The sequence below is a fragment of the Engraulis encrasicolus genome, chromosome 1 (assembly GCF_034702125.1).
Source record: "Engraulis encrasicolus isolate BLACKSEA-1 chromosome 1, IST_EnEncr_1.0, whole genome shotgun sequence".
NCBI classification, from domain to species: domain Eukaryota; kingdom Metazoa; phylum Chordata; class Actinopteri; order Clupeiformes; family Engraulidae; genus Engraulis; species Engraulis encrasicolus.
Window position 1 is genome coordinate 48,478,100 of NC_085857.1, and position 12,628 is coordinate 48,490,727.

At 47.5% G+C, this 12,628-nt stretch overlaps 1 protein-coding gene across 2 annotated transcripts in view; it reads right to left on the reverse strand.

Moving 5' to 3' along the window:
* Nucleotides 1-12,628, reverse strand: part of samd1b (sterile alpha motif domain containing 1b) — a 19,442-nt gene extending 6,814 nt beyond the window's left edge. For both annotated transcript variants that reach the window (XM_063187997.1, XM_063187928.1), the window contains exons 1-2: nucleotides 11,041-12,628; nucleotides 3,408-3,762 (exon numbers count right to left, since the gene is read on the reverse strand). In XM_063187997.1, the coding sequence (XP_063044067.1) occupies nucleotides 3,408-3,762; nucleotides 11,041-12,543 (1,858 nt within the window). In that variant the 5' untranslated portion in view covers nucleotides 12,544-12,628. The remainder of the gene's footprint in view (nucleotides 1-3,407; nucleotides 3,763-11,040) is intronic.

Below are 12,628 nucleotides of genomic sequence, written 5' to 3' on the forward strand. Positions count from 1 at the left end.
AAATTCAAACGAACAAACAAAAAAACATACTTAGTGGCCACTGTGGGCATCGGACGAGGGACGTCAGGGTACAGAGTATCAAATGCAGTGTTAATTTTACATTCAATGAGTACTCTGGGACCAAATATCGTCTAGATGATAAACCAAATCCCCAAGTGTTCAATTAGCACTGCATAGTTTACTGAGGATGAGCTTGAGCAGGTAAGGCCCCAGAGCCAGGTGTCATAAACATGGCCCATGAGATACAGTACAGGCCAAAAGTGTGGACTCACCTTCTCATTTATGCATTCTCTTTATTTTCATGGATTTTCATTGTGTATTTTCTTGCAGGGCATCAAAACTGTGCTTGAACACATTATATTATACATGTGTTCATACACAGTTTTGATGCCCTCTGTGAAAATGTACTAAGTTCTGTAAATAGCCACAAAAATAAAGAGAATTCATTAAATGAGAAGGTGAGTCCATATTTTTGACCTGTACTGTAGATGGACAGATACACTGAGACTGCAACACAAACACACAGCGCTGTGATCCCACACACACAAGCACACACGCACGCACGCACGCACGCACGCACGCACGCACGCACGCACGCACGCACGCACGCACGCACGCACGCACACAGATAAAAAACAGAAAAACACACACACACACACACACACACACACACACACACACACACACACACACACACACACACACACACACACACACACACACACACACACACACACACACACACACACAGATAAATAGACAGACAGACAGACAGACAGAGTGACAGACAGACAGACAGACCGACCGAAACTGCACCACGAACACACTTTCAGCGTACACACTATACACATGCACACACTCTCTCTTGTGCGCACACAGCACACACACGTGCAGGTACACACACACACGCATACACACACTCACACACACTCTCTTTCTCCCATGAGAATCCCTATACAATGCAAGATTAAGCACCATTATAAATATCCAGATGAAAAACACAAATGTGTCAAGTACACAACATCAAGAATGGTCCTTCACTCATGTTGCATTTCAGACCTGACTGCACACACAGTGATGCACGGACTGACTTCCTTATAGATAGATAGATAGATAGATAGATAGATAGATAGATAGATAGATAGATAGATAGATAGATAGATAGATAGATAGATAGATAGATAGATAGATAGATAGATAGATAGATAGATATATAGACAAATAGATAGATAGAATAAGCAGCGTAAAAGAAGACTACCAACTAGTTCCACACACTACTGTATGGCTATGAATACAACAAAGAGATATTGCACAATACAGCCTGGATATTTGTAGACAGACAGACAGACAGACAGACAGACAGACAGATGGACGGACAAAGGCACAGACATAAATGCAGATTGACAGAAAGACAGACGGACAGACTGACAGACAGACAGACATGCACACGCAGACAGACACACACACAACCACACAGGGCTGTATTAATGCACAGGCTAGATATGGCTGCAGCCCAGGGCCCCCCATCTGCTACGGGGGCCCCAGTTGGCCAAAGGGGAAAAAACAATATCATTGGAGAAATGTCAGAGGATGCGGTAGTGATAACTTCGTCTGCCGTGTCAGGTAAATCTTATTAATACCCCTCTCGGGTTGAAATTATGACACGTCTGGATGTAATTTTGATGGGGGCCTACAGCAACCTGTGGCCTAGGGACTCTGGGCCTTCTTAATCAGGCTCCGCACGCACACACACACACACACACACACACACACACACACACACACACACACACACACACACACACACACACACACACACACACACACACACACACACACACACACACACACACACACACACACACACACACACACACACACACGAGGGGATGAATGATGAACTGACAGTGTCACTAGCAGACAGACACAGACAGAGACGGACAGGAACAGAGATGAAAGAGCATCACTGGCCTCATGTTTATATGATGGGGAATACTGTACTGCAGTGGTTTTCAAAGTGTGGTCTGGGGACCACTGGTGGTCCGTGACAGAACTCAGGTGGTCCGCAAGACAAGCTAGCAGTAGGCTACACATGGGTTCTAGATTTGAAGAGCTCTTTTCCAAAACGCTATATCGACCATTTTTTGACTTTTTGCAATTCAATATTGGAATTGACTGTTAAGAAGTCCTATATTCTATGTGTGAATTCTTGTCATACAAATGTTTTCAGAACATACTTTTTAAATTTATTTTGTAATGCAATTCAATGGAAAGCCCAATACAAAAATGTCAATTTCCCAACATTCTATAAAATGGATATATCTCATTTTGGAAAAGAGCTCTTCATTTTGTTTATAACCTGACTGCGCGCACCTAGCTGCGCACAACTCAACCTCTGATTGTGGGAAACTGCTGGCGGTCAAAAAAATTTGCTCACATGGTTGGCTGCCGGTGTCCCCTCCTCATAACATCGTGTTGATAAACACTGAGAACCCATGTATATTTGTAACATTATTACAAAACCACACATACAGTAGCTAAAATCACGTTTTCACCGCAATAACTAAGAGAGACTTGTAAATGTGACTAAAAAGCAGGCCTAAGTGATTTGCATCGAAATTTTAGCATTAGTCAACTGTCAATTCAGTAGGCAGGTCGTTCCTGAACATCTGGGCGGATAAAGTGGTCCTCAGTCTGAAAAAGTTTGAGAAACACTGCTGTACTATATCTTACTGCCAGACCACAGTATTGCATCGCTCATCATTTCACACCATTCCACACTGCTACACCACTCTTAACTAATAAAATAATTACGTTTATTCTCCTTCGTCTTTTTTTAAATATACATGGGTTCTCAGTGTTTATCAACACGATGTTATGAGGAGGGGCAAGACACTGGCAGCCAACCACGTGAGCTATTTTTTTTGACCGACAGCGGTTTCCTACAATCAGAGGTTGAGTTGTGCGCAGCTAGGTTTACGCAGTCAGGTTATCACAACATTTAGAACCTGTGTATAGTGTACATAAATAATTAAGACAGGGTGTCTAGTTTATGTAAAGTAATATTCAGTAACCAATCTGTTGAGCAAACAAAAGAAATGCATTTTTTTCATCTCCAATCCATTCCACTGGACATTGTGTGAAAAACCCAACAAGCCATATTGAATTTGATCACAAAGGTTTACTTTCACTCACTCACTCATTCACTCACACACACACACACACACACACACACACACACACACACACACACACACACACACACACACACACACACACACACACACACACACACACACACACACACACACACACACACACACACACACGTGCGCTTACAGTAAACAAACACACACCGCCACACCCCCAAGTAACCACCCACGCACGCGCACACACACACCGCTCACCTTGATCACTGATGGGGCCCTCTGTGTTGCAGCTGTGGTTGAGAGGGACTGTAGACGTAGCAGTAGCAGTGGTGTTGACAGCTGTGGAATGCTGTGCTCCCATTGGCTGGGGAACCAAATCCTTGGCTCCCATTGGCTCTGCACACCCTTTGACCCCCGCTGGTCCCGCCTCGGTCGCCGGCTTCCTCTCTCCACTGAGGGCCTTCGCGGTGGTGGTGTTCTTGCTCTCCGTCTCCTTCCCCTCCTCTTCCTCTCTTCCTCCTCCTCCTCCTCCTCCTCCTCCTCCTGCTCTCTTCATCTTGTTACTAGTGTTGTCAACCTCCATGGGCTCCACCGCCTCTCGTTTCCTCTCCACCTGCACACAAACGCCAAAGAATTTCAATGTGGGCCCAGCCGTGGCTCACCTGGTTGGGTACTCGACTACTACACCAGCGACCCGGTTTCGACTCCGGCCCAAAGTCATTTGTCGAATCTTCCCTGTCTCTCTCTCGCCCTGCTCATTTCCTGTCCCTCTGTAACTGTCCTATCACAGTAAAAGCATAAAACCCCTTACTTGAAATTAAAAAAAAAAACTTGCTAAGGTTTAATTTCATTTCATTGTTGCAGGCACTTCTTTGACTGACACAGATAATGTACAGAACTGCTTATTGGGGGCTCTAGATGAACTTTTTTCATCATCAGCCAAAACGGCTAGTAAGTTGGTCTTTTCTACCAGCCAAACTGACATTTCACCAGCATTTGGCCGGTTGGCAGGTGTTCATTTGGAGCCCTGAAAGATGATAAGGTGAGGCTTCATTTTTTCCCCCAAGATACTTTATTTACGACAGTATAGTGAAGATGGTAACAGGAAATGAGTTGGGAGAGAGAGATGGCAGAGAGAGTAGAGAGAGAGAGGTTCCATTGGCCCATTGTTTCCGGGTTCTTTTATTGCAAGGGGGAGGGGGGGAAATCCCCCTTTAGGCAGACCTAGGCAGACCTAAGGACTGTTCTATTCAATGCTAGGAGTATTATGACACGCTCCTTTAGGCAGACCGGAACCTGGTCGTGTTAGGTGCCCATAGCAACCTATTACATTGGCATATCTCTATATACTTAAAGAATCTCTGGAGATGGGGTAGGGCCGGCAAAGGACCCGGACCGCATAGGACCCGGGTCGGCCGCATAGTAGGCGAGTGTCCTACTGTTAGGCGTTAGGGTTGAGGCTTCATTTTATCAACTGAATATCGGGGTGGAGTGGCGCAGTGCACTGAGACAGTAAGGCCCCTGTACATAAATGAGCCTGAGTGCAAATGAGGACCAATGAGGACCTAGGTTTGAGTCCAGCCTGGGTCATGTTCCAGACCTGCCCCATCTCTCTCTCCCATCATCATAATCTCTTGTCTATGTCTCAAATCACGCACTTGTGTCAGTGCACTGACAGTCAGTGCACACACTGAGGTCTTTAGTGCATAGTGTTGTGGGAAAGTTTGAGCACTATGCACTGTGCCCTCGCTGGAAGTGACGGCAGAGCATGGCATTAGCTCGCCAAAATATGAGTAGGTTATTTCGAAGAGGGGATGTCTGCGCTTCAGCCTTGGTGGTGCTCACCGTCGAGGACAGCAGTATAAAGACAAGCTGGGCTACTTCACAGTGACTTGACCCAGAGATTCTCTGAGGAACGAAACGAAACGAAACGTCAGTCATTTTGTGCACCAAAATAAAAAACCTCTAAAAAAGTTGCTGAGTGCTCCAGTCATCTCTGGGTCTAGTCACTGTGAAGTAGCCCAGCGTGTCTTTATGAGTAGGTTACTGTTTACAATGCACAGCGTCTGGTGCTTGTATTTCCATTTCCTTCACCCCAAAGGACAACAATCACACATACAATACTTTGGTTGGCATGTAAAGGTTGGTGTCCCATCAACATTACTTACAGAATTAGGATACTGTTGACCAAACTCTTCTACTGAACTGAATGCCACATTTCCTCCCTGTCATTGCCAACATGGCTGCCGTTTAGTGCGTGCAGTGTCCATCATTCAAACACTGCATTTTCCCGCCATTGTTAGGGGATCATCCTGGTACTTTCAGTGCACTGGCTCAACTGAAATTTTCAGCGTGAGCGCCCAAGGCACTGAAAAACAGTGCCCGAAGTGCACAAGTGCGGCATTTGAGACATGGCCAGAGTCTATCGCCTCATCTGTTTTGCTCTAGTATACGGGTCAGTGATGTTTCAGCAGTAGCACGCGTCATGGCGGTGCAACGACAGCCAATGCCACGATAGTATGGTTTTTGTTTGTTTGTTTTAGTGGAAAAAATCTAACAAACACATTCATTGCTGCATATCAACAAAGAGGGTACAGTAATAAAGAGGAATGAAAACACGGCCACTCAATGCAAAAGCGTGTGCTCAAGTTGGGTCTCCTAAGGGGGCGCTGTCTTGTTCTTCTTCTATTTTTGAGGTGCTTGCACAAGAAGTGTGCTATTGCCATCTACAGTGCTAAGGAGACTCATTCATTCTCAACCCCAGGATTCCGAAGGTCTCCTAATCGAAGGTCTCCTAAAGGGGCGTTCACCCGACATAAAGTGGATACCGGAAAAGAACTAGAATGACGTATCTCTGTCTATAATATCTCTGATATCAACCACCAAGTACTACTTTATGTATGGGCATTATTAGACACAGTTGCGGCACCTGAAGTCTGGTAACTGTTTTGGACGCAGCAATACCATTTCTTCAAAGGGCCATCATCAAATAACCTATGGGGTGGCGTGTGGGGTGTTGCGTAGCACACTAATCACCTGCACATAAACGAGCTTGCATGCTCATGGCAACCCAGGTTCGAGTCCTGCCAGGGTCATTTCCCAACCCTGCCCCATCTCTCTATACCCACTCGTTTCCTGTCCTGTCGTAATAAGTGAAAGCCCATTGGGAAACTCCAACTTCCATTGTCATTGTGACACAGCACTCCACAGCACACAAGTTCACACTGCACACAACCAAATTGCATTTATGTCTCACCCGTGCAAGGGGGCAGCCCTCTATGGCACCCCTAGGGAGCAGTGCGGTGGGACGGTACCATGCTCAGGGTACCACAGTCATGGAGGAGGATGGGGGAGAGCACTGGTTGATTACTCCCCCCACCTACCTGGCAGGTCGGGAGTCGAACCGGCAGCCTTTGGGCTGCAAGTCTGACACCCTAACCGCTTACCCATGACTGCCCTATAAAGGCCATATAAAAATGTAGTTTAATGTAGCCCAACTACAGACAGCATTAATGGGTGGCTGTTGTTGAGATTCACCCTGCAATGAAGGCTATAAAAAAGTCACAGAGAAGGCACAGTTTCACTGCTTTGTTTAAGTTGGAGATGATGTGTTGAGTAACAAGGAAAATGCTCTGTGTATATCTGTGTTTGGTTTCTAGCATGGCAAGGATAATGCTGGGTGTGTGACTGTGTCAGTGTGTGTGTGTGTGTGTGTGTGTGTGTGTGCACGCATATGCACACGCACACGTTTCATTTCTAGATGTGTTGACAAGGATGCTGTGCGTGTGTGCGTGCATCTTAGTGGTCCGTGGAATTTCGCCTAATTTTTGCCATTTTTGAGAAATTGTGTCCTGCATCAACACATTGCATAGGCATGTCACACCGCAGGAAAATGAAGTCGCACCACAGGAAATTCACTGCATTATGGCCATTTTAATTCTTTTGTATACATGACTGACATCTATGATATTGTGTTTAATCTTAATATGTGTTTTCATTTATAAAAAACTTTTTTTTCCTTCTATAAGAGCAGTCACACCACAGGACACCATAAAATGAACCTAAGCATTACGTGACAGAAACATTGCAATATGAAGACATAAGAAGTTAATAGTCACCTTAAGCTTCCACAGCACTCTCCAATAACTGAGGTACTGACTGGTTAGGAGCCAGTCATAGAGGTAGAAAATAACACTAGAGAGGACCCCGCCCCCCTTTTTACGGCAATCTGTAGCGGCCATTATCTGTAGGTAGATCAGAGAACTGGAAATGAACGGAGAACGAGGCTCACCTCTGTCAAAAATGGCTTAATCATGTGAAAATGTCCACCAACACACTATACAAGGACAATAGTTGAAGTGTGTTGCTAACTATGTTCATAAAAGATATTATTTGATTTTTAAATGTATTTTATCGACTCATATGATTTTAGTAGATATTTAGCCTGCCATTTCAAATCTGGTGTTTGATTAATGTGTTACTTCATATTCACACAGTTTTAGTCAATTTTTTGACAGGGGTGGGCGTGTTCTCCATTGACTTGCATTGCCCGAAGGTACCTACACTACCTACGGAAGTTAGGAAGCTCCAGCTGCCATTTCCCAGTGCTGTCGCAAATTGCTGTGTCCTCTCTAGTGTTATTTTCTACCTCTATGGAGCCAGTCTTTAAGACCCTTGTAGTTGGCCTTGCAGCTGCCCGTTCACAAACATTGACATACATGTCATCCCACAGGACGCAATTTGTGTTACGAAATTGAACTTGTAGTTAATATTACTGTCTTGAGTTTTTTCACATTCACATATCTTAATATAAAGTTAATATTTATGCAATCATGCCAAATGCTTCATACATTATTCAAAATGTTGTTGATTAAATTATTTTCTAGGTTTCATTAATGTTACAGTCACACCGCAGGATATTTGACATATAAACCTTTACATAAATCTTAGCAAAAATGTTTCTTCTCATCTAAGACTAATATGAAACATAATGTATCACCTCTTCTTTCATTGACATTTGTTTTTTAAAGGAAAAATAACAGTTTTGTACGTTTTTAACCAATGTTACGAAAAAACAAGGCTTCACGTCTCCCACCCATTGACAAGGAAAATGCTTTGTGTGTCTGTGTTTGTGTGTGTATAATGTGTGTGTGTGTTTCATCTTCTAGATACTGTCTTGAATGACGAAGATAATGGTATATGCACATCAGATTAGTCAGCACCTGTGTTCTACATGTCTGCCTGGGGGACGCATCACACACACACACACACACACACACACACACACACACACACACACACACACACACACACACACACACACACACACACGCACACGCACACGCACACGCACACGCACACACAGTGACAGCGTGTGTGTCCCTGAAACGTCCCTTTTCTCACTGCCTCCACAACCCACGGCCTCCCACAGAGTCTGTCTGACAGAGAGAGAGAGAGAGAGAGAGAGAGAGAGAGAGAGAGAGAGAGAGAGAGAGAGAGAGAGAGAGAGAGACAGAGAGACAGAGAGACAGAGAGAGAGCACATGCATGCACACACAGTTTGTCTTTTCAATGCATTGGTTTTCAACACATTGGTGTTCTGCACAACATAGGTTTGCCGTATGCACACACACACACACACACACACACACACACACACACACACACACACACACACACACACACACACACACACACACACACACACACAGTGCGTGTGTCATCCCTCAACAGAGTATGTCTGTGTCTCTGCCATTGTTTTGCCACACGTTGGACGTGCGTGTTTTTCCTAAGGGAAGGGAAGCCAAGGCAGCGACCGATGAGATGAGACCAGACCAGAGCCTGCCGGAGTGTAGGCTACCGTGACCTGTCCAATGTCGCACTCGCAACAAAAGACGCGCCACCTTTTCTCCACCACCCCCTCTCTTTCTTTCTTTTTTTCTCCCTCTCTCTATCTATCTTCTCCTATATACCTAGCGACCTAGCGCGCAGCAAGGGAGAGCGACATCTATTTTCATCCCTTTTCTTTCTTCTGTATCCCTCTATCTTCGCGAAATCTGACGACACAGCGCGCAGCCAGAGAGAGATAGAGAGCGACATCTATCTCCATTCCTTTCCCCGTCCGCCCAGACAGGTGATGCTCGTTCCTTGTTGTCCCAACTGCTCTTATCAACCGAGCCCTCCTGACAAAATGGTGCGTAAAAACCTACGGACAGATCAATGCGTCTGGTCCAAGCAAAACAATCCAAACAAAAATAACCGGCAACTGAACTGACAGGGTGGCTGAACGACGCGCATATAGCCTACTGTAGATAGATAACTAGATAGCAGGGGTAGACAGCGGGATGGATTGAGTAGCGCAAAGGGAAAAAAATAATAAGAGGCTTAAAACCAGCATTGGTATAAGCAGTGACAAGGGATATAACGTGCTTCTCGCCTCGTGTTCGCACCGAGTTTCGGGCATTCGAGCGAGCTCTTTTCTTTTTTTTCGGTCTGTCTCAGTTCTTTCTTTTTTTTACTTCGCATAACCGGAGAAAGCTATCGCACTGTCAGAGCGACTGAAACCGTTGGTTGGGCTGGCTTGCTCGGATGGTGTCTCGCAGCCGCGTCTTGCAGCTTGCCTGACTGCCTCTCTGCCTGGCCCCCTCCTTCCTCCGTTTCTCCTCCTCTCCTTTGCCCGTCACCCCTCCTCTCCCCTTTTCTCTTCTCTTCTCTTTCGGAGCGCCTCTAACTTACGGACACCGCCTAGTGAAAAACATCCAGAACAACTTTCGCCCCCTCCTCCTCCACTGCAAAATCGGACACAAACATCCCCGGAAAACAAAAAACGTTCGCAACAACGCAAACGGAAGAACACCAGCCGTCGAAGTCTGTGCCCAGACAGCGTGCCGTGCGGCTTCTAAAGATTGATGACTCTGAAAAAGAGTCACGTTGTTGCTTCGACTGCGGGTTTAGCCAGCCAGCGCTGTTCACTCGCTCTCGCGCTTTTTATCTCTCCGCCTGCCAGTGTCTTTCTGTTCCTCGAGGCGCGCGCATGCTGTGTGTGTGCGTGTCCTGGTACTGAACAAGAAAAGCGGTAGCGGCCAGTTCAGTTCAAAACGGACGAACCGACGCACTGGTGCTATAGCTTTGCTTGCTGTGTGCGTTGTGCTCACACACGCTCTGCACCTTTTGTGCTCGCACACAACTGACCGACCGACACTACATCACAACTGACAGACCGACTCCTCCACAGTCTCGCGCTCACACAGGCGCGCTCTAGCTCACAGTTGTCTCACAAAGAGAACGCGTGCGGCATCTGTTTCCCCCCTTCCTCCCCCCTCTTTTTCTCTCTCTCTCTACTGCTCTCTCTCTCTCTGTCTTTCTTTCGCTCGACCCACCGCTCCCCTGAACCAACCGTGTACAGCAGCACGACACACACACACACACACACACACACACACACACACACACACACACACACACACACACACACACACACACACACACACACACACACACACACACACCATGTCCATGATGACACACGGTGGTGATTGACCGACACCACACAGTCACACCTTGAACCACGCCACAAAAATAGTTTTGCATTGAGGCGAAATCAAGAGACAAATCACACACACCACACATCAGATGCGGAAATCAGATGATGCATAGACGTGCCGCCACCTAAGCATTAAGACAAGCAGAAGTGTGTGTGTGTGTGTGTGTGTGTGTGTGTGTGTGTGTGTGTGTGTGTGTGTGTGTGTGTGTGTGTGTGTGTGTGTGTGTGTGTGTGTGTGTGTGTGTGTGTGTGTGTGTGTGTGTGTTGGCCAATCATTTATTTATGAACAGATAGATAGACCAGGGTGTGTAACAGTGCGCTCGTGAACGTGTGGGCAATATTAAGTTACCTTCTTCTTGGTCGCGAGAAGCTGGCGCTCCTGCAGCGCGCTCTTCAGAACTCTCGCAGATGACGGTTTGTTAACGTTAACGGTCGCCCCCGTGGCCGTGCCCCCCCGGTCACGGGCGACAGTTGGCAGTGCGAAGTGTCCAAGGTGGGTACGTCTGAGGCGACCCCTGGCCACCTCGCGGTCCAGCACGGCTTTCACGCGACTGCGGGTGAGTTTCTCGCTAGGAGGATACGTGCCCATGTTACCCGTGAGTCCCGTGGATGACTGCTGCTGAGTGCTGAGGTATCCCAGTATCTCCTTCAGTCCGAGCGCTGGTGGTGGTGCCGTGGCACTGCTGCTGGTGCTCCTTTCGGTGAGACTTCTCACCGACTCCACGAGTCTGTCACCCAAATCAGCGCTAGCTTGGTCTTGGTCCCCTCCTCCTTCACTGTCGCTCGCACCACCACGCTGTTGTTCGGCGGCACGGGGTTGGGACTGGGGTTTGGGTTTGAGCGTCGATTGGGTCTTGTTGTTCCTGTCGCCGAGGCTATTGTTACCGACATTACTACTGACACCACCAGCGTTGCCGCTACTGCTGGCTGTACAAGCACTCGAGCAAGTTTTCGTTGCCTTGTCTGTGTCCGAGTGCGTCTCCTCCCTTCGCTCTGTCGAGTTGCTGGTGCTGGCGGTGTAGTGTTCACTTGAAGAGGTAGCAGCAGCAGCAGCAGTAGCATCGCGCACATTGTCGCACACATCGCTCCCCTCCTCCTTTTTCGCCTTTTTCTCCGAGTTGCAGTTGTTACCTTGTGTTTGAAGAAGTGACGATGTCGGTGTGGTTGACGTTGTTATCAATCTCTTGTCTTTCGCCGCACTTGCCTTCACGCCTTCACCACAGACACAGGCACCGCCGACAGTAGTGCAGTCCGTTGCGCCACAACTGAGGCAAATGTTTCCGCTAGACGTCTGGGGCAAAGAAGGCGTCTCACTGCTGCCGCTTATTATTCCCTCCTGTTCCAGCGCGGTTACCGTGGCTGGGACTGGCACCGAGAGTGTGGCTTGGGTTTGGGCCGTGGCGTGTGGGTCAAGGTTCGGGCCGACGGCGGCGGCGATGGTGGACTCACTGTCGGGCTCCTTTTCGCCAAACTCCTCTTGGTCCGTGAAGCTGTGCGCACTGTCGCCGTTGTTGTTGAAAGTGGCGTGCTTGTTGGCGTGCAGCTCGCCGCTTCCAAGAGACTCGCTGCTGCCGCTGCTGAAGCTACTGCGGTCGGGCGTCAGCTCGCTCTTCTTTCGGCTTTTCCGCTGCACTTTCGCCGCGTTCCGGTATGAGATGGAGCCCTTGTAGCTGACTTTGAGCACCGTCTGCTCCTGGATGAGTTTTTCCAGCTCGACGCGGGTCCTGTCCGGGTCTGACCCGTGTCTCCTTCGGACCATTCGACATATCCGCTCAAGGTCCGGTCTCGCTTTTCGGGAGCGCAGCGAGTCGATGGTCTCCAGGATCCATTCGCGATACTTCGGTTCGGACATGTTTTTCTTTCTTTTGTTTGTTTGTTTTTTTGTTCCTTGTGGGTTTTTTGCTGGGTTTGGCCCGAGCGTCTGTCTCGGTTTTGTT